The sequence below is a fragment of the Eublepharis macularius genome, chromosome 19, assembly GCF_028583425.1.
Source record: "Eublepharis macularius isolate TG4126 chromosome 19, MPM_Emac_v1.0, whole genome shotgun sequence".
In the NCBI taxonomy this organism is placed as follows: Eukaryota; Metazoa; Chordata; class Lepidosauria; order Squamata; family Eublepharidae; genus Eublepharis; species Eublepharis macularius.
The window spans coordinates 24586867-24614162 of NC_072808.1; the positions used below are offsets into that span (position 1 = coordinate 24586867).

The window sequence follows — 27296 nt, forward strand, 5'->3', positions numbered from 1 at the left end:
CGGTTTGCCATCGCCTGTGATGGAAGCAAACTTAATGGGCTACGATATTTTCTATCCATTAAATTCACTTCCACGCCTTTTCTAGTCCTGCCTCTGCACAGCCTCTTTGGCAGCCTCCCTTCCCATTGCTAACCGGCGCCGACCCGTTCAGCCGGCGGGGCTGGCCTGGGCCGTCCAGGCAGCGCTGCCCTGCTTGGGAACGCAGCGGCCCGGGCGCGGGGGCTTCCTTTCGAGGAGGAGCGGGGAGGAGTTTGGCCCGAGGGGCTGCGAGGCGCCGAGGCGGAGCCTCTTCCCCGCCCGCCCGCCCTTCGCGCTCGGCTGCGCCGCAGACGCCTCTGGCACCATGGCCGGGCTGGCCGCGCGGGCCGGGCTGCTGCGCCTGGCGGCGCCCTCCGCCTCCTACTGCACCGGCCTCGGGGCCGAGGCGCCCGGCCAGCCCGCCCAGCCCCGGCCGCCCTACGGCAGTCGCAAGCTGCCCGCCGAGGAAGAGCCGCCCGCCCGCGCCTTTTCCAGCAGCGCTCCGGCGCCCGGGCTGGACAACAAGAGCTTCCTCTGGGCGCGCTACGGGGAGATGAAGCGGCTGGTGCAGGGTGAGCGCGGGCGGCGAGGGCGGCGCGGGGCTTCGCAGAGCGGCAGCCCCGCTTCCGAGGAGCCGGAGGCCGGGGCCGGGGAGCGGGGGGTCTCGTGGCGCTGAGCCAAGCCCCTGCGGCGCAGCCCCTCCGGCGCTTTCCCGGGCGTGAGCCCCCTCGGTTCTTCCCGGGCGACGCTCCGAGCAGCCCTGCCTGGGACCGTTGGCTTCGTCTTCCCGGGCCCCGGAGCCTGGCTGCCTCCCGCTCGGGTCCGGCTCCCCGAAGCCGTGGTGGGCGTGCACGGGCGGGGTGGCCCCGGGCCCTTCTCGGCCCCGCTTTCCCCGCCGCCGCCTCGGCTTCTGGCGCGTCGTTTCGCCCCCTCCGCCTTTTGGCTGCCCCGCGTCGGCTCCTTTTCTCCTCTTCGGGTCTGGCGCGGGGGGGGGGGGGATTTTTCTGGCCGCCCGCAGGCCCTGCTGCCCCCGCCCCGCCGCCTTTGTCTGCAGGCTCCGCTCCGGGCCCCGGATCCGGCGTTGCGGGCAGGGCTCTGGTGCCCGAGGAGCAAGGCAGAGCCCTGCGGGGGCGCCGTCCAGAGGCGGGCGCTCTTCTGGGCTGGCGGCCGGCGCTGCAGTCCGCGTTGGCCTTCAGGGTGCTTCGGGAGTCCTGGTTGCTCCAGAGGCTGCAGGCCAGCCCCCCTCTCCCCCCTCCGCCCGGGTCTGGTCCCAGAGGAGGGAGATCGGAGTGCATCTAGGCGCATGCCTTTTGTGTAACCCTTTCTGACCTGGAGCGGAGACCGGCGTCGTTTCTTGTGTTGTTTAGATCTGTTGTGTGGGGGGAGGTGTGAGGACCGGCCCTTTAATTTACCGGAAAGGTCCGGTGGGGGGGGGGCGCTGTCCTGGAAGGCAGCTGGCCGAGCCCAGTGACCCCTGTGGGGTGGCCTGAGAAGGAGCTCCAAGCCCTTCCATTCAGTGATGACTTTGGGAGTCCATACAGGTGCTTTCAAAAGCAAATCCAGAGTTAAGGGGTGTGTGTTGGTCCAGCTGATGTTGTGTCATTGTGTTTAATCCCGCCCTGCTTTAAAAGTGAATAGTTTATTTAGTGCGGAGGGGCTGAGTTCCCAGTCTTGATCAGTTTTTTTTTATGGAGCCGCTGGGCCTTCCTCTTCCCTCCCTTCCCTTGCCCTCCTCCCGCACACAATTCCCTGGGCACTGCCCGTTCCTCCCCCGGAGCCGCCATGGCATCAGCAGCCGTTGCTGTGCTGTGCGCTGCCTGCTGCATTGACCCCGGGCTGGCTGAGCTTGGGATACTCCTTGCCCTTGTTTCTTCTGGCCCAGGGATGCTGTTTGTGCTGAGTGCAGGGGTTCATTTCCAGCTAGACCAGTTTGGGGAGGGGGGGGATGGAAAACAGAGGGTGACGCCACACGTACTCCATGCTCCCAGACTGGCTGACTCATCACTACCCAGCAGAAGTTGGGTTCTGCTGCGTAAGCGTGCCTGCTCCAGCCCCAAGATGTTTACAGGAGCAGCCCTTCTGCTAAAACGGGCACTGCGTGTTCGCTGCACCAGGCCCACCACGCTTGTCAACCTTGCCACTGCCTGCAAGTGGCGCCGCTTTGTGGTGTTACAGAATCCATGCTGAGCAGTAGCTAAGCCGTATGTATTACGAGGAGCAGAAGAATGGCCTTGGCCTGATCCGGCAGGACAAGTGTAGCCCACCGTTTTTTCCCCAACAGCATCCAGTCAGCTGTTGAATGCACAAAAAGGTGCTCAACCTTGCTGGCTCTTCTAAAGGGATGCTGCTTCTGTAGAGGAAGGCGCTGCTCAGCTATGATAGCGAAGGCGGAGAAGTGCCTTGTGGTGCCGTAGAATAGGGAGAGCTTCAGTTGCTGATTTGCGTGGGGGTGTGGTGAAGACAAGGTAAAAGTTAGATATCTGCTTCTGTCCCTAAAATGCACGTTCACAAGTGTTCCTGTAATCCTGTAATTACTGATACAATGTATCAGTATGAGCACTGTTTGAACAAGCATTGACAAGCTATTTTGACATTGAAAATTTTATTTGTTACAATCTGTAGGGAATTGAATGTGGCCGTGAAGAAGCGGTTGTGGCGAAATGGGAAAAAACGAGGCTGGCAAACCTGTTGCCAATCTCCCGCCGGGAGCTCCCTTTGGGGGGACACGGCAAAAGTTGTGACTTCTTGACCTATAAAGAGAAGAATAAAAGATTGGATTCAAAATTGAAGAAGTGGATTTTCTAAGTGTACATTAAATTGGCTTCATACTGCCAGGATTACAGGAATACTTGTGAACTTTGGGTTTGCTTGGACGTTGGTCCCTTCCTTGGAAATGCTGCACAGACCTTCCCCTGTTTTTTGGTTTCCTAAAATGCAGGTCACAGGCTCCTGCATTCTTTGCCTCAAGGCCATGCCGGAAAGGGAGAGGGTGCTGAACCCTCCAACCCTCTCTTTTGTTATTAGTGGTAAAGTGGTTGGGCTGCAAAGCAGCACTCTGCTGGTGTGAAACCCACAGCTGCCGTGAGCTCAGCAGGTGGCCTTGGGTAAGGCACTTGTCAGGGAGTTATTACCCCTTTGTCTCTGAGCATAAGTTCACCCGGTGTGACACAGTTTATGGTGTTAGAGACAGTGAACCAAGGCACACAAAGGGAAAAAAGGTGTTTTTATTCCAAAAATTTCAAAAGAGTTAACACACACACAAAAAACCCCCCTGGTGTCACCCAGTCAAGCTTGCAAGCATCTACATAAAATAACAAATCCTTACTAAAACTCTTGGCCCATCTCCCCAGCTGCCTTGTGGGGATGATGATAACACTGACTTTGTTTGCTGCTCTGAGTGGGGCACTAATCTGTCTAGAAGAACAGTATTTATTATTTGACACCCCCCCCACACACGCACACACACACTGATAGTAGCATTTTACAGGAGGAAGGACCTGTCCATTAAAACACACACACACACATTTTTCCTTTTAGACGTGCTCTTTTAAAAGCAGAGAGAGTGAAACCACGTGAAGACCGAAGGGTTAAACAACCTCACCTTCTCCCAAGGCAAATGGAGGCTGTATTTTATGGCTGGAAGGAGATGTGTGGTCTTCACCTCTCTTTAAACCAACTCTTTTTTTATCCCCGTCCCCTCAAAAGGCCTGAGGCCGGCTTTTAACCTTCTCTCCAGTAGAGGAACTTGCTGCTCTGGAGGAGGGGCCGTGGTTATTCCTGGATTAATGAAGGCTTCATGTAGTCAGAAAATCTATATGCCTCCTTTCCAGTGACCTGCGCAAGGCAACTTATATCTAAAATGTTAAAACGACCGTTAAAGCCAAAGGCCATTTTAAAAGCCACTAACAGGAGGTGACGCTAGCCACGGTGACATAGCGATGACATAAAATATACGCTGAGCAGCCTAAAATGGTGTAGAGAATATGATCCTTGGGTAGAGTTGCCAGGTCCAGGTTGGGAAATGCCTGGAGATTTTGGGGGTGGAGCCTGGAGAGGGTGGGGTTTGGGGAGGGGCCTCAGAATGGTATAATGCCACAGAGTCCCCCCTCCACAGCAGCCATTTTCTCCAGGGGAACTGCTCTCTGTCACCTGGAGATCAGTTGTCATTCCAGGAGAGCTCCAGTTACCACCTGGAGGCTGGCAGCCGTATCCTTAGGCCACAAGCAGACCGTAACATATTTAAGAAAGAAAACTCTTAAGTTAAAAGCCTGGACAAAAAGCAACGTTCTAGCTTGGCACGTAAAAGAAAGCAAGGTAGGCACCAGACAAGACTCAGAGAGGAGCGTGTCCCAAATGCAAGGTGCAGCCATTGAAGAAAGCTCCATCTCTGGATGCCACCTGCCTTGCCTCTGGAGGGGAGCGGTGCTTGTAAGGAGGAGGTTGGCATGTGGGCCGGACAGTACAGGAAGAGGCAGTACTACTTGGTTGTAACTTTCCATATCCAGGGATTTAGCCTTGCTCTGAAAACAGGCTCTGGGGTTAGACCCTGGCACAGATTGTGTTCTGTGGGTAGCGGAAATGCCTGGCCCTCTAAGATGCCACTTCAGGATATGATTGTGGGTGAGAGCTGAAAGAGACGCTATTGATACAGGAAACCAATGTGGAGCAAGAGGTGGAGTTTTGGACAGACTGGGTCAATTGACTAAAAAGTTGAATTCCCATCTCAGGCTGTTGCTAGCCCTCAAGCTGCCATGCCTCATCCTCGCAATGTTTCCTACAACACAATTTGTGGTGGGGTGTCCCTGCCTCTGCCTCAAGTTCTTGGCTGGCAGGGGCTGGAAATGGCACAGCACGAGGATGTTGCACCCAATGTTGTGGTGAGGGGGAAAGAGCTGTTGTGCTTCAGAGCTCCCTGGGTAGCTTTGGGGAAGTCTGGCGCTCTCGTCTTAGCCTACCTGGTGGGGTTGTTGTGAGAATAAAAATGGCCACATCCTCAATTGCTGCACCCTTAGCAAGTTGGAAGAAGAGGAGGTAGGAGGGGTGTTGCTGTCATGAAGAGACACATAAGCTATTCTTGGGCAATCCCCACCCCTTGTTGATTGTAGATTGGATCTGGGGTAATCTGTTGAGGAATGCAGGGCAGGGGTGGGTGAGCATGTGGAGATGATTTTCTCTTGCGACACTAGAGCTGGAGAACAACAACTGGACGGTGCTAAGATTCTGTGATGGAAAGAAGGGCCATTTCCACACACGTTGAATAATACACTTTCAATGCACTTTGGAAGTGGATTTTTTGTTCCACACGTGGAAAAGCAGATCCAAATGTTCACTAAAGAGTATTGAAAGTGGATTATCCAACGTTTGTGGAAGCAGCCAAGGTCCTGGTCTGCTTGAGCAGGGCCCCTTTCGCAAGAGGGAAGCCTCCACCGAGATTCTGAATTACCATTTTTAATCTTCCGTCTAAGGGAAGAACCAGCCAACAAGGAGCCTCATATTGCCTTCAGCCTGTCTGTCCCTGTATCTTTTATTCTGCCCTTCCTCCAAGGAGATCTTTTGTCCATTTTGTCCTGAACGGCCTGAGACCCAAGACCGAAAGAGCTCTTGGGCTTGCAGAGATAGTTCAATGGAAATGTCCACCCCGTGTGCAGTAGCGATGAAGCAGACGAACTCCACGTTGGGGATAATTTGGAGGGAGAGGTAGGATAGTAGGGCAAATATAAATAAAATGGCACAGAGACACGGCGTGGCCTCATTTGGAACACTGTGTGCAGTTCTGGTTGCTGGATCTGAAAAAGGACGTTGCAGAGCTGGAAAAAGTATGGAAAAGGGCAACCAAGAAGATCAAGGGTCTGGAGCACCTTTCCAGTCTGGAAAGGCCAAAGAGCCCAGGACTCTTCTTCTTCTTTTTTTAAAAAAAAAATTTTTTTTATTGGTGAGCATAATTTCAAACAATATTTTAATTAAACCCTATCTAATTAAATCTAACCTAATCCCCCCTTCCCCCCTCCTTCTTGACTTCCAACAGCTTTCCAACCCTCTACCCCCTTTATTACTTAACATATCCTATATTAAACAATCAAGCATCCCTACATAGCAATCCTTACTCTAAGCCCTAATTACTCTATAGTCTATACATACTATATTAGTTTTACTGATATTTCTTCCCAAAATTAATAACATACTTACCAAATTAATTTTACTAATACTTCTTCCCATAGTTAACAGCATACTTCTCATATCTTATACTTAACCATAATTCAAACTTAATGATAGTTAAGTTAATATTCTAACTTAATAACATTTATTACTCTAAATAATTTCCTCTTCCCTTACATAACTATATGTATGCTATATTACTTTTTCTAATATATCAATCCCACTTCTAAGTATCAGTTATAAATTCCACCCCTCCTATAGTTAACTATAATCCTAGCTTAGATTAATATAAACACACATTTCTTCTATTGGTAAAGTCACTTCTCTCTTCTGTTTGTAGTATCATAGTTTAAAAGTTCTCGAACTGCCACAGTTCTCCTTTCACATCTAGCCCGGGACTCTTCTGTTAAGTAAAAGACTATTACAGGGAGGCATGATAGAGGCTTATAAAATTATGCATGGGATGGAGCAAGTGCACAGAGGGAGCTTTTTCTCCCCATAATTCTAGAACATGGGGCACCCAATGAGGTCAGTGAGCAATAGGAACAGGGCAGACAACTGGAAACACTCCTGTATTCAATGAGTAATTAAATTGTGGGACTCGCTGCCACCAAGCATAGACAGCATTAAAAGGAGGTTATCAGATTCATGGAGCAGATTCATGTCCATCCACAAATCCTTTATTGGCATAAGAGTACATAGAATGAAGCATGGTATACAAACTGCATTAGGGTTACAAAATATACCGCCAGCATAGCTCTTTACAACTTATCAGAGCACAGCTTAATAGCACGTTGCAGAAATATAGCCCCCCTCGCAGTTATATCCGGAGAGAGGAGGGGTGGCAGCTAGCCATGATGACCTCCACGTCCAGAGGCAGTCAACGTCCGAATCTCTGTGCCAGGAGGGGGGAGCCTCGGGTCCTTAACCTCTGTCTCCTGTTTGTTGGCCCTCCCAGGCAGGTGGTTGAGGCCAGTTTGTGAAACAGGACTGGTACCCGGATGGATCAGTGGTCTCATCCAGCAGGGGTGTTTTATGCCCTAACAAACATGTGAGGTGGGTTATGTTGTTAGAGAGAATGGCTTGCAGCAAGTTTCATGGCTTAGTGGGAATTCGAACCTGAGTCTCCACTAAATCCTGTATAAACACAACAGCTCTCCCTGGCTATTTCTCTCGTCTTCTTTCCCGACTGTAGTCGTGTGTGTCCTGTGGCTGTCAGGGTATATGTCAGTCCGGTTATTGGAAGGGCCATAAGGACGTAAGAAGAGCCCTGCAGGATCAGGCCAGTCGTCCTGTCTCACCCGGTATCCTATCTGGACGGTCCACAAACAGGACACAAGAGGCCCAAGGCCTCCCCCTGATGCTGCCCCGATTGAGGAGGTTCCCTTTTGTCTCCATGGCTAGTAGCCACCCACAGACCTCTCTCCTCCATGAATCTGTCTAATCCCTTTCTCAAGCCTGTGGCCATCACGACATCCTCTGGTAGGAAATTCCACATTTCAATCACTCATTGTCTAAAGAAGGAGTTCCTTTTGTTTGTCCTTAATCTACTGCCCATCAGCTTCATTAGAGGCCCTGGGGAGAAAACGTTCTCTCTCTGGCTGTTGTGCTGTAACTGCTGCGCCTCTCACAACGATGCCTTTTGCTTCAGACTTGCTCCCCCCAGGGGTGTGCAACCTCCTGAACCCATCCACCATCTATTCCAACAACGAGATCTCGTTGAGCACCATCGGGGTCTACGGCTTTGACTATGACTACACTCTGGCCCTGTATTCTCCTGCCCTTCACTCCCAGATCTACAACACTGCCAGAGACATCCTCGTGGAGCAGTATAAGGTACGGGGCCCCTGGGCATCCCTTTCGCATGGCTGGCTGAGTGGTTGGAGCAGAGGTGCAGTGCTGGGCAGGTTTGGGGTGCTTAATGTAAAAACTCTGGTTAAACCAGGAAGAACAACTTAGGCCAGAGTTGAGGTGGTGGGAATGGCTGTGTTGGTTTGTTTGTGTGTCTACTCTGTCTAAAGTGGGCAGGGGTCACTCCAAAGGGTGGTGAGGACAGGCCCAACATGAGCAGGTGCCCTATGGCCGAGAGCCCTCCTGTTTCGGAGAAGCCGGCATAAAACAGACTCGGAACAATTTGCCTGTGTGGACAAGTCAAGAAAACGTTTACTTACAATGCTGTCAGAATGTCACTTCTTCTGAGATGCCCGAAGCTTTTTAACCTGTCAGCATCCCCCTTCCCCTGTGCTAATTGTCTGTTTTGGTCTCTGCCCCCTCAGTATCCAAAGGGCATCCTGAAGTACGAATACTGGCCCAGCTTTGCTATCCGGGGCTTGCACTACGACATTGCCAAGGTGAGAGAGAACCAGGAGTCTTATTTTATTACTTATTTAGAACATTCTGCTTCTTCAGAGACCTGCTACAGGTTAATGAAGTAAAAATGATATGACAACAAAATCCTAAAGAACGAAAAGGGAAATTATCAATATTATAACCAGCAATAAAATAAACACAAAGCCTGCTAGATACATAGAGTAAGATAGGTGTCTGGTAAGCCTCAAAGGAGAGGGCATTCCAAAGGCAAGGGGCCACCACTGAAAAGCCCTGTCTCTAGTCACCACCCTGCTCACATTTGCAGGCTGGGGCACTGAGAGCCGAGCTTGAGAAAAGGATCCTAACTGGTGGGCTGGGTGGTATAATGGGAGGAGGTGGTCTTTCAAGCTGTTCAGAGCTCTGGAGGCGAGACCCAGCCTTTTCAGTTGTGCTCTGAAACAATGTACAGTTTTATCCTAGACTCTTATTCTCCCAGAGCCAGAGACATCAGCGTTGGGACCTGTCTGGCTCACTGGACAAATGGGAAAGGAACGCAAGGCAGACTTGAGGCTGCGAGGTGGGAGGTCCCTGGTCCAACTCTTACCTGAGCCTTGAGAACTTGCAACGGCCAAATCACTATTCCTTGCACCTCAGCCACCTCCACACCCAAAAAATGGAAACTGTAATACCTGTTCTGTGAAGCCTTTTAAACACTCTAAAAGTGTGATAGATTTACTAAATAACATCGATCTATTGCATTTTTATCCTGCCCTTTCTCCAAGGAGCTCACAGTGGTCATTTTTTACCTCACAACAATCTTGGTAGGCAGTTTACACTAGAGTTGCCAGTCCCCTGCTGGGGGCGGGGGGATCCCCCGCTCTCACCCTCCACCCCCCTGCTTACCTAGCCAGCAGGGGGAAAGGTGGGGGAACGTATCTCTCCAGGCACACTCCCTGGTGGCGCAGCGCGCTCCTGTGTACCACAGTGGGCCAATTTCAGCCTGAAATGGGCCCGATTCAGCCCGAAACAGGCCCAATTCAGCCCACTGTGGAGCACAGGAGTGCTCCAGAGCCCCTTGTGCTGCCCCAGCAGCGCTCCCAGGCTCCACAGCGACCCAAATTGGGCTGCTGCGGAGCACAAGAGCATTCCAGGGCCCGTTGCGCCATCCCAGCAGTGCTCCTGCACTCCTCAGCAGCCCAATTCGGGCTGATTCAGCCTGCTGTGGAGCGCAGGAGCGGTCCCCGGGGCGTCATGAGGCTTGTGCAATGACATCACTTCCTGGAAGCTTGCAAGGAGGACCCAAAAGTGAGCGCCAGGTCTCCTGCCCAGAGGACTGGCAACCTAGGTGAGGCTGAAGGAGAGCGACTAGGCCCAAACCCTCCCATGAATGTGGATGACTGGAGATTTCAGTCTGGGCTTGGCTCTTAGGCCTTGTTTCGTCTTGTGCTGTGCTCTGAAGCAGGCACGCCTGCGCACTCAAGACCAGTAACTTTCAATGCGATGAAAAGATCCCAGCACTAGTGGAACAAGATCCACTGCACAGGACCACCTCCGAAAGAACGCAGCAGAAAAAAAAATTCTTAGGATCCAAGCCTCGTATACTCTGGTCCCAATTCATACTGACTTTTAATTTAATTTAATTTATTATATTTATATTCCGCCCTCCCTGCTTTCACAGGCTCAGGGCGGATAACAAATACAAACATCATTAAAAACATTTAAAAACATTAAATAATACATTTAAAAACATTTAAGAACATTAAATATAACAATTCATGCTGCCTAGTGGTTCATACATGCCTCTGTGTTTGCATAGGGGCGATGGTTTAACCCCCCCTTCACGGGGGGGCGGGCACTGCCCGGCGTCAGCCATATGCCTGGCGGAATAGCTCTGTCTTACAGGCCCGGCGAAATGCAAGCAAATCTTGCCGGGCCCTTGTCTCGCAAGACAGAGCATTCCACCAGGTCGGGGCCAGGACCGAAAAGGCCTGCTCCCCTGTGGTAAGACTTGCCTCCTTCTTGTCGGGCAGGGAAATATTGGTATAGGAACAAACTCTTCTCCCCACACCCACACCCCAAACATTGCACAAATGACTAGTATGGCTAGTTGTGTTAGGCAGCTGAACTAAACAAATGAATGTGGACTTACCTGTCTAAAGCAGCATGAGATCTTGGAGCAGTGAGGGCAAGGAGTGGCACAGGGTGGCTCTGTGTGTGTGACTCTGTCTTTTTCCTCCTCTAGGGCTTGCTTATGAAGATAGATGCCTTTCACTACATCCAACTGGGCACCGTATACCGGTAAGCGTCACTCAGGTTGGTCCTCCAGGTATCTGTGCCAGAGCAGCGTTCGACAGCTGGGGCCGGTGGGGGAAAGATGGACCCTGAGATTCCAGCCTGTGCCCCAGAGCTGACTTCGTTTCCCAGCCTGTTCCATTAATAGACACGGGGAAGGAGTTGTTTCGCAAGCTGCCGTTCTGAGCAGGCTTTCTTCAGTCCCGTGCACATGTAATGCAGCCTCCCCGTTTTCAAATGGGAAGTCAGATTCGGAGAAACACTGTTCCTCCCTGCTCCATCCCCCAGCACAAATTCTCCCACCTTTACTTGTTTAGAATTGCATGCACAGAGGTTTCTTCTTACCCAGAATTTGCAGGCATGCAGTATTGAACCATACTTAGTGCAAATGTGAAGGGCAGGTTGGCATTGGCCAAGGGGGCGGGGAAAGAAGCATGAATCTCTGATTGTGGCTCCTGAATCACAAACCTTGGTTTGCAGGAACCAACATTAACAATTGTGGTGGGCCCCTGGAAGCCAATTCTGTTTGAAATTGATGGGACTTAGATCTGTGAAGCAGCATGCAACGTGTTGCTCTGTGCCCTGAGCTGCTGCGGTCCGGATCAGGCAGATACTTGACTGCCGTCTCAGCCAGGCGACTCAACCCTTTCCCTCTTTTGCCTCCTGCAGGGGCTTGAAACCTGTGCCAGATGAGGAGGTACTGGAAATGTATGACGGCACCCATCACATCCCCCTGCACCAGGCTAGTGGCTTCTACGGCAAGGTAGGCTCAGCCCAGAAGCCTTTTGGGCAGTGACTGTCTCTGTCTTGATTCCCTACTGTAAGGGGGGAGCTGGGGGGGGGGTCAGCTGGTGCCCTAAACATTAACTTTAACAGCTGCAGTGATATTCTGTGCCAGGAGCCTGGATTGTGCCTCCTCTGTTGGCTGGACCTCCCAGATCTGTCTGTGTTGGTGGGCCACTGCATTTACTTGGGGCATGTGCAAAGGGTGCTTCAGGAGGGCAGAACAGAGAATGTGACCTTATGCAAGAGCGCAGACATGTGGAAGTTGGGCAAGCATTGCCTGAGGATCACATGCACGTTCAGTCGGTTAGGCTGTGCTCGAGCACAAGCACTGTACCGTCTGTTGCCAGCAGTTCACCACATGGAAGGGGAAACCTTATAAAAGAGGTTTTTAATAAGGTTTTATAAGGGACGTGGGGGTCCCCACTCTGGACCCCATGTCCAGAGTGACATGGAACCGGGCTTTCACGGTCACTAGGGTGAAGCAGAGCAAAATTGGCTGCCTGAGTATTCTGTGTTTATTCTTTCTATGACCTCAGTGTGCATAATGCTTTGTAGAATACAAGAAGATGGGCGCCTGTCCTATGGAGCTTACAAATTAAAACCATGCAAGATTAAAAACTATTGGGGAAAAGTGCTCGAAGAAATCAGAGAAATAACAGGGTATATAGTCCCGTTAGACCCCAAGCTTATTTTCTTGAATCAGTGGGGTGATTTACCTATATCTAAAATTAGAAGAGAATTGATTGGAACTTTTCTTATAGTAGCAAAGAATGAGATAGCGTTGGTTTGGAAGAAAAACTCGGCTCCTTCAGTTGAAGTATGGTTCGAAAAAGTGTGGAATTATTTCATTGTGGAAAAAACCCACAATGATCTTTATGTAGCTGAAAAGTTTCCTGAGAACTCTAATTTCGTGGGAAAATGGTTCCCATTCTTCGAATATGTTGAGAAATATAACATTCAGCCAAAGTCAAAAATTCTACAAACAATAACTCCATCCAGAGGTTTCACACTGTAGCTTATAAGTTCACAAGTTCCATAAATGTATATAACTCTAATCTTACGTGCTTACCTTCCTCCTGTAACAAAATGTTATGTATTGAATTGATTGTTTGTTGTACATGTTTATGTTTGTATGTTGTAATTGTTTTACTTCAATAAAAAGTTTATAAAAAAAAAACCATGCAAGAGATGGGTGGGTGGTGGAAGTGGGAAAGGATACATGTTCATTACAGGAAAGCCTGTGTGCTTTGATTCAGTGGTAGACTTTTGGATTTCTGAAGCTTGCCAGGTGACCCTGGGCCTTTGAGCTATGGCCTACCTCGCAGGGATGTTGTGATAAAATGTGGAAGGAAGAACCACATATGCCACTCTGAGCAGCTTGCAGGAAATATATTAGTTTTGCATGTGCGATTTCAGTCATGCACACTCTCTTGAGAGTCAGCCCAGCTGAAGTCTGTAGGACTTCCTTCTGAGTAAGCCTGCCTAGGATGGGGCTGCAAGGGGCCAAGCCAGAGATTTCATGAAAATGGCAACGAGGTGGGGAGTAAAAGGCATCACTGTTTGAGGTTTGAGGTTGAAGAGCTGGTTGCAGGCGGGACTGGGGTTGGACCTGGGAAGTGGCTTGTAAGCCAAGGGCAGGGCAGCTGGCTTAAGCTAGGGGTGCCATTCTTCCAGGATTCCCTTCTTGCCACCCTCTTGGATTGACACTGTCAAGAGAGCAGGTTGCTGGACAAACAACCATCCTAGGGGCTTTTCCATTCTCCTGCATGAGTGGCAAGGAGTGGAGTAGGTGGTTATGAATGAGTGGCTGGAAGGACGTGTTCCTGAATGAATGGAATGTGCACACTGTGTTCAGAGGGCACAGGATATCTGTGATAAAGAACGCACGGAGCTGCTTTTTGTTGTGTCAAACTGTTGGTCCATCAAGGTCAGTGTTGTCTACCCAGACTGGCAGTGGCTCTCCATGGTGACCCGCTGAGGTCTTTCACAGCACCTCCTACCTTGTCTCTTTACCTGGAGATGCCAGGATTGCTGTACAAATTTGGAATCTGGTAACCGTCACAGAAACTGGTATACTGAGAACCTAGGTTTTAATGTAAGCTTCTCATTATTTTTGTGAAGATTGCAGAGTGGGTGTTGTGTGTGTGTGTACACACCACTCAAGGAAGGTTAAGGAATGGAGTTGCGGGGTGGGGGACACACTTCCACATGTCCGGAAGTAGCTCCTCTCTTCCCCATCCTTGGCCCTTTCTCATTGCCTATATCTAATCTTCTGCCTCGGCCAGGTCATTTTTTAAAAAATCCACACATCTCTGATGTGAAGGTAGAAGAAATGATGCAGTGCTGGATGAATGTCTTAATTATGGGCTTTAAGTAGAGCAAGGAGGACGTGTGCAGGGCTCTGCCTTGGAGCAAAAAGTTGGACTGGATGCCTGCTGATTTTTGTCCCTGTTGGTGCCTGATTGATAGTGTGTTGAATGAAGGTTGGAAAGGCCTGGCCGAGGGCAGTCTGGTCCCCCAAGGAAAAGCCTGGTGCCTCGCCATCCATTTCCCCCACTTTCTGCCTCCGTTCCAGGGCCCAGCCATCAAGCAGTTCATGGACATTTTCTCGCTGCCTGAAATGACCCTCCTCGCTGTAGCCAATGACTTCTTCATCAGCCACGACATTGATTACGACCCTATCCATCTCTACAAAGATGTCACGGTACGTCTGGTTTCTTCCCAAGTCTCCTTGGCCCCCTGTTCTAGGTTGGTTGGTGGTGGAACGGATTCTTCCCTTCCAGGCTAAGAATTTGCAGAGGGAGAGCTGAATGGGTGGATTTTCTCCCTAGTCTGGGGAGGGGGGGAAGCAGTGGGCCGAGGAGAACTTTTGGAGGCGGGAGGCACAGAGACTCTTGTTCTTTGGAGGACTTTTTGTTCTGTGCTTGCTTTGTAGGCAAATTTCAGAGGCTCTTATTTTTCCCCCCTTAGGCCAGGAGGGGCTTTGATTGTCTGGCTTGTTTGAACTGCCTGGTTGTGAGGGGGAGTGACGTGTGTCTCAGCAGCAGAACAGGCTGTCCTGAGCCGGAGGAAGAGCTGGGAGGGGCTGTATGCGTAGCTGCCACCGGGGCTTATCGAGAGATCCAGCTGCAGGGAGACGGGCGGTAGCGCTCCCCTCCCCCTCTGCTGCCGAGGCCTCTGTTTTGAGCATTTATGTCTCTGCTTGAAAAACACTTTTTCTGCCTCTTGGGCTTCTGGCCTCTCCGGGGACAGAGGTCAGAGCTGGCATCCTCGTGAACTGCATTGTTCCATTCCTTGGCGCAGACATGCACGCCTCCCTCTCTGACTTGCATTGCTCTGGGGGGGCACCGAGGAACACACTCCAGAGTTTGCTTAGCACAGATACGTTAAGGGGGAGAGGGGGGACTCTGCTTCAAGTCTAGAGCAGCACTGAGAGCCGTGCAAGAAGTCATTCCAGGGGAACCCTGATTGTGGGGGGGGGCGGTGAGGGAGGCTTGTCACCCACCTCAGCCAGATGCCACCCACAAGATGGATGTGCTGGAACCAGGGCTTTTTTCCAGCAGGAACGCGGTGGAACGGAGTTCCGGCACCTCTTGAAAATGGTCACATGGCCGGTGGCCCCGCCCCCTGATCTCCAGACAGAGGGGAGCTTAGATTGCCCTCTGCGCCAGCGGCGCAGAGGGCAATCTAAACTCCCCTCTGTCTGGAGATCAGGGGGCGGGGCCACCGGCCATGTGACCATTTTCGCCGAGGGCAATTTAAACTCTAAAAAACTCCCCCCTTGTTCCAGCTGACCCAAAGTGACGTCATTGTGCGGTCCTGAGTTCCACCACCTCTTTTCCCAGAAAAAAAGCCCTGGCTGGAACCCAAAAGGAACTGGAGAGGAGCTGAGGAAGACGAGTGGTGGTGGGGTGGTGATAGCAGCGTGGTTTGGTGTCTAAAGAACTGTTTCTGTTGGCAGAGGAAGGGAGCCGATGACTGGGACTGGTACACTAGGAAGGAAAGCAGAAAGGGGCACTGAGTGCTGTTGGGTAGTGAATTTGGCAGGAGGCCGTCCATTTATGGAAGATTTGCAGAGGAAGAGTTGGCGGCATGGAGGGCTTGGACAGGCGCTCTTGTGGTCTGTTGGCTGCCCTAAGCACAGCAACCTGAGCTTAAGCGAGGAACGCTTTGCTGCTCCTAATATCGGTGATTTGGGAGAACCCAAGCAGGCAGCGATGAATCCAGATCGATAATAATTCATTGATGATCATCTTGGAGGGGGTGGGGGCAGTCAATAGAGTAGGAAGCCAAGTCTCCAGATCTCCATCCCCGGCTGCTTTTGGAAGGGGAGGGGATCTAGTTGCGGTTCTGATGGGGTCAGGAAAGTGTTTTGTTGGGGGGGGGATTGTGCGTTCTTGCAGGTCTTCTTGCTATCAGAATGGTGAGGTTGTTTGGGGTAGAAAGAGCAGAAAATCCTTCATAGAGGCACGTGCAACTTCCTTGTTTTGCTCACGTGCTTCATTTTAAAAGACACACACGAGGAACAGATTCCCTGCCTCTGTGTGCTGAAATGAATATTTCAAAATTCTGCATCCGGAAGATGAATCTGCTTCTTGTGCAAATCAATTAAGGCCACTTCCATATCTTTGCTTTGCAAGAAGCTAACTTGGGACGTCTAAGAGAGGATTTTCTTCTGGGCCGTGTTGTGACATTTGGGGGCTTTGTGGGTTATTTTGCCTTCTTGTATAACTTCTCTTTTGGTCAGTTCAAACCATCTGGAGAAATTGTCCTTGGAAATTGTGTCTTTTGCTCTTGCCCTCTGTTTGCTTGTAATCCAAGAGATATGGGGGGGGGGGCGGGGGGGGGGGGCAGACAAACATGCAGAAGCCTGTTTTGGGGCAGAAGGACAGGGCTTCCGGTGACACTTGGGGAGGATCCCAGAAGCAGAAGACAGGCAGCCACTTGGAGTGAGGCAAGGGCTGCTTCCATATGGAGACCTCTCTGCTAGTTCTTGCTGCGAGTGCCAGCGGAGCATATTCACGTGCAAGTTCTCTCTCTGATTTCCTTGCTTTTGTGCCCCCCCCCCCCCGCCAGCTGTCACTCCTCCCCAAGTTGGAGGACTTTTAAAAAGCATTTTATATATATTTTTATTATATACATATGTGGCATTTTAATGATCTGTTGCTGTAATCTACTAATTCCCAGCTTTCATTTTTTAAAAAAGTCTCTAGCCCTTTTTAGTGTGGTGGTTAAGAGTGCGGGACTCTAATCTGGAGAACCGGGTTTGATTCCCCACTCCTCCACTTGAAGCTTGCTGGGTGACCTTGGGTCGGTCACAGCTCTCTCAGAGCTCTCTCAACCCCACCCACCTCACAGGGTGTTTTGTTGTGGGGATAATAACAACATTCTTTGTAAACTGCTCTGAGTGGGCGTTAAGTTGCCCTGGAGGGTGATATATAAATTGAATGTTGTTATTATTTTATTGTGTTATAAAGGAAAATGTCCAGCCTGCATCTTTACCCTTATAATTATGTGACAAAAGCAGCAATTAACATGACCTTTTTAAAAATGAAAGCTGGGAAATGGTAGATTTCCAGATAGTCTGGTTCCTGATAGATAGTCAGATAGCAACAGATAGTCAAGATGTTATAATGGTATAGCAATCAAACGGTTCCTAATTTTACAAGCCCAGAAGTGTTTTCTAGTATAATAATAATAACAACAACATTCGATTCATATACCGCCCTTCAGGACAACTTAACGCCCACTCAGAGCGGTTTACAAAGTATGTCATTATTATCCCCACAACAAAATATCCTGTGAGGTGGGTGGGGCTGAGAGAGCTCTGAGAGAGCTGTGACTAGCCCAAGGTCACCCATGAGGAGGAAATGACGGCTGTGAGGGTTAAGGCAAGAAAATGGTACCAGCGTGGGTGGGGCTTGCAAAGGTGCACACCTTTCTACCCACATGGCATTCAAAGGCACCTTGATTGTGTGCTTTCCAAAAAACATTGTACCAGACCAGGGTTGGGAAAGATAGCAAAGTGAGGGTGGGGCAGAAACAGGGTGAACAGAAGATAACATCCTGTAGTTGTTTACCCAAACAATACTACTGTAGGAAAGCCAAAGTGGAGCAAAATATCCATATGGAAATAGCCAGTCTGTCGAACATCCCTTGCCTTGTCTCCCCATGCCAACTTAGGACCTAGCTTTGGCAGTGGGTAAGTGCTCCCTCCTTCTCAGGAACCAGATGCCAGCTTTGTGGGGGCCGGACGCGGATGAGCTGCACAGTCTGCCTTGCCCCTCACTTCTCCCGAAGCCAGATTCTGGGTTGTGGTTAGGAAGAATCAGAAATGCACACCTGCCTCTTCGTACGCATTTCTGAACTTGTTTCAGGAACCGTTGAAATGTATATTTCATGTCTTCAACAGGACGCCATCCGAGATGTGCATATTAAAGGTTTTATGTACAAGTGGATCATGCAGGATCTAGGTGAGTATCCGTCTGTGGTGGTGCAGGAGGGGAGGAGGTTGCAGTAGATGTACAGGATCATCCAAGCTTATCCCCGTTTCCACACGCCCATCCCTCACACGGTTAGCTTGCGTCACCTGGGCTTTGGTATGCTGAAAGCCGAGAACGAGAGAAGGCAAGGTGCTCTGCGCCAGGGCTGTACTGATGCAGGGCTGAGTGATGCAGACAGCTTAAGCAAGCAAGTGAAGCTACAGACTGCGGAAGGAAGCAAATGGCAAGGTTATGCTGCAGTCAGAGAAATGCTGTCCCCATTCTGTGTATCAAAAGGATCCAGAATCCGCCCTGTGCCTAAAGCACCATCAAGTGGCAGCCAACTTATGGCCACCCCTCGTGGGGTTTTCAAGGCAAGAAGCAAACGGGTGGTTTGCCTTTGCCTGCTTCTGTGTAGTAAACTTGACCTTCCAAATACTTAGTGTGCACTATGCCCAGCCACTGAACATCTTGTCCAGACACCTTTCTGGTCTGGGGCTTCAACAAGCATTGGCTGTCTACTTTTAAACATACAGCTATAAGGACTAGAATCGTGTTTTTTTATAAAGTGAAAGGTGTGCTGCTTTAAGGAATTGAATTCTACAGATGATTCTGTTCTCCCACAGAATTGCAAACTCGCACTCCAGTCTAAATCTGAGATCAGAGCAAACGTACCTCTAGGACTCTGTGGCGGAGAATGTCCTTAGCTTTTCAGCATGATTTCACTCCCCTCCAGGCAATCCTGTGTCTAGAAATGTCCAAAGGGCCAAGAGTCTCTGGCCAAGATTCCTATGCAATTGCCTGGTGCGGCGTAAACTCTTACTGGCCCTTCTCCCTGGTTGTGTGTACATCTTTGTATGTTTATTGCGTCATTGTAACTGTTATTTTAATATTTTAATACTTGACATCCGCCGCATCGGGGATCCATTTAGGTAGAAAGGTGATATATAAATGTTTTAAATAAATAAATATTGAGGCAGGTGCCTTTGTGGGGCAGGGGCTTGGCCTGACTGCAGGCACAGGCAGTGTTGCAAACCCAGGAAGATACAGTATATCTTGGTTGGGGCAACAAAATAGGTGCCCACCTTGGAGATGGTGGTAAGGGACCTTGTACCCCTAGAGACTCTGGAACAGAAGCATTTGTTTGAAAAGGAAACGCAAGAGGGTCTTTGTACTTTGTACTTGACTTCCGTTTTTTTTTCCTGCTCAGATTGCATTTCTAAGTAATGCCCTTTGACTTACCTTTTGGTTGCAGAAAAGTACATTTTGCGTGGAGATGAGACATACGCCGTGCTCCATCGCTTGGCCAACAGTGGCAAGAAACTGTTCCTCATCACCAACAGCCCATTCAGCTTCGTGTGAGTCCGTGTTCATATTTCTGTCCAAGTGATATGCCTGCATTATACTTGGAGGACGACCGTAATTTTGTTTAAATGTTGATCTTGCATGATTGGGCAGCGTTGGGTGATTTCCTGCACTCCTCTGCCACAAGCCCCACCCTGCTAGACAGTCCGATACAGACTCGCTGTGATCCCCGGGTGCTGGCTTGCTGATCCCCCAGTATCGGAATTTTGCACCGAACCTTATGGATTAGAAAGTTGCAAACTGGAACGACTACAGTGAGCTCCCGCCCATAGAAGCGTAGTCAGTAAAACTGCTAGTCTTGAAGGCACTGGGGTCTGTAGGAAGAAAATGTTGCTTTTCTAACTCTGTCTCAGGAATCCCTGTTCTGCATGAAGGGTCCATTTTATGCATTTCAAGGGCACATGGCAAGACACAAAACAGTTCTGCTATTAGAAGTGGCTGTTACTGGCCAGGCACATCAGCTGCGTGCAGAGGAGGGCATTGGTGGTAAATTCCAGCCCCTGAACTGCCCTAGGATCCAAAGTTTGAAATGGAGCGGGGAGCCGTCGATGAAGACAACTTGGGTAGGCAGCTGTCCTTTGGGCAGAGGGGCAGGAGAATAAAGGAGAGCTTGTTTTTACTTAAAACATTTTGAAATGGCCAGGCAGCGCTCTTCCTTAGTTGCGGGTGCTGAGAGGATCCCAAAGTCCCCCGTCCCATGATGGCCGTTACCGGAGCCCAGACCTTTGGTAGCATGGTGCCCTCTAGTGTCAGTTTCGGTAACACCTCCCCTGCCCTTCTGTCTCTCTTTTTCCTCTCCTCCCCAGTGACAAAGGGATGCGGTATATGGTGGGGAAAGACTGGCGAGACTTCTTTGATGTGGTCATAGTCCAGGCAGACAAGCCTCATTTCTTCAATGATTGCGTCAAGTGAGTGTGCTCCAGCGTGCTGTCTCATTTCAGGGCCAGAGGCAGGAGAACTTGTAATGGTTGCCACCTTTAATGAAGATACGATGCTTTTGGACATTATATGGGCTTTTGGGCCTGTTCGGATCTCACGTTTTGTCCACCATCCCTATCGGTCATGCATCTTTGTTGGGATTTTTACAAGCGTCATTCTCTTCAGTCATGAAAGAGTTAAATTGATTGTGTTTAGTTAGAGACAACTAGTTTGCATGAGGCCAGTTAGATGTTGAGTTGTTCTCGCCAGGGTGAAAGGGGAGGTGCATGCTTAATGTACAGAACCAGAATTGATTATCAGCTGGCCAGTTTTATTGGGGGGCAATTATCATTCTTTTCCATGGAGGCCGTTGCTCTCCAGTTACTTAGATCATCAAGATGTAAGGATGTAGGAGTTAAATTAGCTATTATTTATTTTATCTCCAATGTGCTCTATTTTTCCCTATATGTAGTAAACTTTTATTTTAGAAGCTGAAAACATACACATGCTTGTGATTCTTTATCTCCTGTGCATATTCTACTCTGCAACAATACTTATCCAGCCATCTTGCTGATGTTCAAACAGCAAGTGTTCAGGCAGAGGTTTTCTTAAATCCCCTATTTAGCTGTTACATTAATTAGCCACTGCATAAAAACGTAATTAAGTCAAGCCTGCTGGTTTTCCCTGAGGGGTACTTCATGCTGGGATTTGCAGGAAACACACGTCGCTGCAGGTCTTGATAGCTTCCCTCTTTGAAAAACCCTCTCAATCTCTCTGTCCTCAGACCCTTCCGGCGGCTGGACAGCAATGGGGATCTGCAGTGGGATAAAATAAACAAGTTGGAGAAGGGCCAGGTGTACAAGCAGGTAAGGCAATGCCTTGAGGAGGAACCGAGTGTTCATGCCGATGGGAATCATCCGACAGGGGAATGCCAGGGGAATGTACAAGACCCCCCCCCCACTACTCCCGGTGGTTGCATTCACAGGGTAATAAAACAGAAAGCAGGGATCGGCTCCAGTTGTGGTGTGGGTTGAGTACAAACCCCGCTTTCCCTCCCTCCTGTTTGTGTTTCTTGAGTTACTTGGGGGGGAAAGAGAGCCCAGAGGGGATTGGGATCTCCTCTGGACTTGCCCCACATTTTGGATAGCCAGGATGGAAGCGGAGGGCTGTGTTACCCCAGTGTGGTGTAATAGCGCTTGACGGGGATTTGGGAGAACCAGATGCAGCCTGATGAGCCTCACGGAGTTGTTTTTGGGAGGGGGAATAAAACAGATCCGAGCCACTTCTGTGGGGCCCACCACCGCCTCGCCATCGGACACGTCAGCAAGGATCGGTCGGTGCTGGGCTAAATCTTCAGTGCCCGGCAGAGTCAGAAGGAAAATAAAAAGCATCGGCTCCTCCCCCGCCTCCTGGCACTGGCCCACCAACAAGTGGGGAATGAAACGGCCTAACGAGAAATTCCAGGTCTTTTATAGGGGTGACTTCCCCCTCCCCGATACACTGAAATAAAAGGTGCACCTGTGAGTGGCTCAGAGCTTTGGTATGTAGAGCATATCAGTGTTTGGCTTTTCTTCAATTATGCTCCGCCTTTCTCCCCATTGAGGAGCCACCGTGCCTTGCGTTGTTCTCCCCTCCTCCATTTTACACTCACAACAGCCCTGTAAGGTCGGTCAAACCGAGAGTCTGTGACTGGACCAGCGTCACCCAGCAAACGTCCGTGGCGAAGTGGCGACGTGAACCCAGAGGTTCCCAGCCCCTAGTCCAACATGCTACCCCCCCACTACACCACACGAGCTCTCTGTGGGCTGCCACTTGCCGTGGAGACCTTCCACAGTTGCTGAGCACAGTCCTGAGCCTCGAAGGTCTTTAAAATGTTTATTTGGCTCTCACAGCTCTTTGAGGGAGACTCTTCCAGAATGTTACCCCTCTTACTCATTAGAAACCTCTTTCTGGTATCCTGTCCGGCACCTAATGTCCAGCCCCAGTGAACAGAGTAACTACAATGGCCTAGAAGCAAGAAGGGCAAAGGATCCATTTTGAGGGAAAATAGACAGCCCCTCAGTGTCTGCGAAGAGTTGCCCGCAAGAAAGGAGGGCAGCAGAGGCCTTGGCAGTGGCTGTTTGGGAGGACTTGGCTGGTGTTTCCCCAGCAGTCCTTGGCACTGTGGTGAGGGTTTAATCCTTGGCCCACAGGCTTCCTCTTCCATACTAAATTCACTAATGGCCAACGTATGCCATCATTGTGTCTACAAACTCCTGTTTAATGTAGAACATTTTTCCTGCCTTCCTACACTAGGGCAACCTTTTTGACTTCCTCCGGCTGACTGGCTGGCGTGGCTCCAAGGTCCTCTACTTCGGAGACCATCTCTACAGTGACCTGGCGGTGAGAGCCCGTGGCTTCCGTGTCTGAATCACGAGCAAGCTCATGGACAGGGGCAGGGGGTGGAATCTGAGAGCCGGGGACTTTTAACATCTTTCCTCAACTCTGCAGGGTTGGGGCAGAAGTGGGCTGTGAACCTAAAATGCTATCTCCTCCCTGCCCAGGACCTCATGCTGCGCCATGGCTGGCGGACGGGGGCCATAGTGCCGGAGCTGGAGACGGAAACGAAAATGGTGAACACGGAACAGTACTCCCAAGCACTCACCTGGCTGCAGGCCTTGACTGGGTTATTGGAACGGATGCAGGTAAGGGCGATGGAGCAAGAGGAGAGCCGTGCTGTGTGCGTGGAGTGGGCGCCCCGAGGGCTGTGCCGCAAGAGATGCTCCAAACGAGTGCCCTAAGAGCCAGTCAGCAAAGAGGAGTTCTAACACACTGCACGGTTGTGGAGGGCCAGTCTGCACGAAAGGGGTTTGCCTGCTTGGGGTTGGGGTGCCCAGACGCATGGCTAACCGGCTGGTTTGTTCCTTAAAGATGTACCGGGACCCTGAATCCCAGCAAGTGCTGCAGGACTGGATGAAGGAGCGGCAAGAGCTCAGGTAGCGTGTCGTGTGTCTTCTCTCCCTAGAGTTTGCTGCCGCCTTAATGCAGGCTAGCAAAGGTATGGAAGGCAGGAATTGCCTTCAGGCACCCGGGCAAGGGAAGATTTGGCAAACTGGAAGTGTTTGGCTGGCTTTTCGGGGTGGGGCTGTCAGGCCATAAACAAAACATCTGGGTAATCTAGTACATTCTTTGGTGGGCTAGCAACTTTTTTGGCAGGTTTTACAGTCTGATCCTTTTGCCAGTTTACTCAGCAGTAAATCCCACTGAGTTCAATAGGACTTCTTTCCAAGTAAGGGGGCTGTGGCCTTCATTATCATTCCTATCTTTCCTCCTGGATCCTGGCCCTCTTTAGCTTCCTTCCAACCCGCCCTTTGGGACATCTCCGCTTATCTCTGTCGTGGGCACCACTCAGTCTGTTCTGGGGCTGCTCTTCTAGAACAAATCCATAGGAGCATTTCCTCACATTTGTGGCCCCTCTCTCTGTTCTTCTCTCTCCCAGTCTAAGTGATGAGACCATAACCTCTCTATGGCATATATACTGCTGCAGCAGTTTTCCTTCTCCATGCTATATTCCCTTGAATGCAAGCAAATCATGTTATGTACTTCCATAGGTGGTGGTCAGGAGGAAAGGCTTGGCAGGGCTTGCATGACTTGGGTCAAAATCAGTGCACATTTCCCCCCTTTCTTTTGGCTTGGGACCAGTTCTTAAGTCCATGTGGGAACTGCTGCCTGGCCTGGCTTCCTGTGTGGGGTCCTACCTGCAGCTGTGCCACAGATCCCTTTAACTCCCCACCCTGCCTGTAGTGACTAGACGGTTGCATACACAATACTAGGCGTAGGAAGGCAGGTTTCCCACACTACTGCAAATAGCCCTCTATGACGGCTGGCACGTGACTGGGCTGTCGTGAGCATGGAACCAGCACATGGGTAACAGACACCCTAGAGGTCATGGGAGTTGGCTGTTAGTGAACAGTTAAATCAGATTCATTGTTAGTTTAAAAGTGTGAAAATGGCGTGGAAGAGTTCCAAAGCTGCATGGAGGTAAGAGTGTGAGAAGAGCCCTTTTGGATCAGGCCAGGCGTCCGTCTTGTCCAGTCTCCTGTCTCACACAGGGCCCAGTCAGTTCCTCCGGAGGGCATAGAGGCTGGCCCTTCCCCTGGAGTTGCCTCCTGGCACTGGGTTTCAGAGGCTGAGTGGTTCCCGGTAGCCATCACGGCCAGTTTCCCTTGATAGTCCCTCTCCTTCACGGATCCGTCTAATCCTCTTTTCAAGCTGTCTATGCCTGTGGCCGTCACCACATCCTCTGGCCACGAGCTCCACATCTTAATCACTCGTTGTGTGAAGAAGTATTTCCTTTTGTCCGTCATGAGTCTACTGCCCCTCAGCTTGGTTGGATGCCTTTGAGTTCTCGCATTTTGGGAGAGAGGGGAAAAGTTATCTCGGTCCACTCTCTCTCTACCATACATAATTTTATAAACCTCTATCATTTCTCCCTTAAACATTTATTTTCTAAACTGAAAAGTCCCAGACTCTTCAGCCTTTCTTCATAAGAAAGATGCTGTAACCCTTACTCATCTTGGTCGGATGGCACCTTCTCTTCAGGACCTCTGTTTCATGAGGTGGTCTCAGAAGCACCTTCTTCGTGGGTAGAGCGCTGGGCTATGGCCCGAGAGAACCAGGTGTGAGTCCCTGTTCTGCCATGGAATCTCACTGGGTGGCCGTGGGCCGGTCACACCCTTTCAGCCTAACTTTCCTCTCATGATGGATGTTGTGGGGATAAAATGGAGGAAAGGAAAATAATGGGGGCCACTTTGGGACCCTATCAGGGCAAAAATAAGGAAATAAAAACTTAAGGTGCCTTTGGGAAGTTGGATCCTCTATTCCCTCAGTCCCTGAAAGGAGATTTTTTTTTTCTTTCATCCATCATCGGGTACTTCCTTTATTTGAGCCTCAAGGAATTTAGAAGAAATTCTCTCCATACCTCAGCCTCACCCATTTTCATCTTGCTGAGCTTCTAAAGAATTTTATGACTTTCCATTCATTGGCTTAGCTCTGCTGGGACTAAGATCCGTTCCCTATTGTAGTGTTCACTGAATGTCCCAGCCGTTAATCATCCAGACTATGTAATCCACCTTGAGTCCTAGTGAAAAAGGCAGACTATAAATAATGGGATTATTATTTATAAAAACAATTGGTGACTTCAGGATTTGGGGTGAAGGTGTGGAGCTACAGCTGCCTTGCCTGTGTGTGCGAAATTTGGCTTGTTAGCTGGGTTTTATTTGTTCTTGAGGGCTCAGTGTGATGGGTCTGCAAAGCTTGGAGCGTGGCTCCTTCTCAAGCCTTAATTGGCTTAAGCAAGAGATCAATCAGGTGGCTGAAAACTTTAATCTATGTGACTGAAAGGAGCTTTGTTGAAACTAGTTTTTTTTTAAAAAAAAAGTTTATTTAAACTTTATTAACGGATACAAATTACATAACAATACAATCATAACCTAATTTAGTCCAGAGTGTTTTAAACAACAGACCAACAATTTAAATAATGATTATAAAACCAATAATCGTTCTATCTATTAGATGCTAAAGAAGTGTTAAGGAGAATTAAGGATGTACATATTTAAAATTGTTATATTTGGCTGAATATTCAACAAGGTTGAATATTGAGATTTGTAATGTATTCCATGAAAGGAAACCATTTTTCAAAAAAGGTCATTGTGTTTGGGTATTGTTTGGATTGAAATACTCTCTCATTTATTTTATCTAAAATAAAATACTTCCAGGCTTTTGAGAACCAATTATCTATGTTTGGTGTCTTTTTTGACTTCCAATTTAATGTGATAACGTTTTTAGCTGCTACTTTATAAAATATTGATAAAATCTCGTCTGATCTGGGGAACTGAAATGTTCAACCAAAGGTCAAAGAATAGAATTTCTTTTTCTTTCTCCCCCCCCCCTTTTGTTAAACTTTAAAGGAATAGAATTTCTGGTGCTTATGGAATAGTGTAACCTGTTATCTCCTTTATATGTGTAAGCACCTCATACCAAAAAATTCGTTGAAACTAGCTTGACGCTGCTACTTTGCTGTAACAGTCAGTAAAATTGAAGATGGCCCTTTTTCTAACAAGGAGTGATAACTTTAAAAATATATATCTACCAATAGTACAGCCCTAAAGAGAGTCAAACCCTTCTAAGCCCATTAACGTAGAATTGTTTATGATTAGGATCGCACTGTAAACCAATCTCCCTGAAACTCTGGTGTAAATCTTGCTAGGTAGAAAGGTTTTGGTAATATACACAAATTTAGTAATTAATTGGTTAAAATATAACTAAAAAGTACTTGATCGTCTTTACCAAGATAGTTGGTAAGTTGCGGAGTACATCTGCTAATGAATTAATATTTGCATTTTGTGCAGAGTCAGTGCCAATGGTGGGAGATTTTGATCTCTGTAAACTTGTGGATTCTACTTTTACTATACTCTAGTATTTATAGCCAGCCGAAGCGGTGCTCTTAAGTCCCAGCGGTCTCTAGGAGCAATGGTCTGCTTCTGGGTGCAGAGAAGCCGTTCTTTGGGTGCTGAATAGCTGGGGCAGAGTTTCGCTGAGTTTGCAAACCGGAAGTTCCATGCGAGAGTTACAAGTGGAGGCTTTGCTGTTGTGTGCGGTGTCTCAGCTGGCGGGATTGGGTTTCCACAGTCGGAGCTTGCAACTGGATAGCTCAGAGCGGCCCCCTGCTTACATCTGCGCCTCCTCACTGAGTTGCTGTGGTCTGTGGAGCTGCTGCGATTGCCCAAGCTGCTACTCTGCACTCCCTTGCCCTCCCCTTGCCCTGCCTTCCTTTTAGCTCTTTCATTTCAAGATGCTGTGTACGCTGAGCTTTACGAAAAATCCCTGCATGAAGAAAAGCTGGGCTCTGCAACCTGTTTAAATTGTGCAAATTAACAACGTTTCTGTGACTGGCTTTGCATAGTGTGTTTTGCTTGAGCTGATTATGGG

General features: G+C 49.4%; 1 protein-coding gene across 1 annotated transcript in view; it reads left to right on the top strand.

Annotated features, from left to right (window-relative positions):
* Positions 1 to 326: 326 nt before the first annotated feature.
* LOC129346073 (5'-nucleotidase domain-containing protein 2-like) overlaps positions 327 to 27296 on the top strand; it is a 28349-nt gene continuing 1379 nt past the window's right edge. Inside the window, exons 1-13 of the mRNA XM_055003341.1 lie at positions 327 to 590; positions 7826 to 8010; positions 8451 to 8525; positions 10727 to 10782; positions 11446 to 11539; positions 14138 to 14266; positions 17975 to 18035; positions 19300 to 19402; positions 20216 to 20317; positions 21112 to 21193; positions 22623 to 22709; positions 22871 to 23011; positions 23238 to 23302. Coding sequence (XP_054859316.1) covers positions 344 to 590; positions 7826 to 8010; positions 8451 to 8525; positions 10727 to 10782; positions 11446 to 11539; positions 14138 to 14266; positions 17975 to 18035; positions 19300 to 19402; positions 20216 to 20317; positions 21112 to 21193; positions 22623 to 22709; positions 22871 to 23011; positions 23238 to 23302 — 1427 coding nt within the window. The 5' untranslated portion in view covers positions 327 to 343. The remainder of the gene's footprint in view (positions 591 to 7825; positions 8011 to 8450; positions 8526 to 10726; positions 10783 to 11445; positions 11540 to 14137; positions 14267 to 17974; positions 18036 to 19299; positions 19403 to 20215; positions 20318 to 21111; positions 21194 to 22622; positions 22710 to 22870; positions 23012 to 23237; positions 23303 to 27296) is intronic.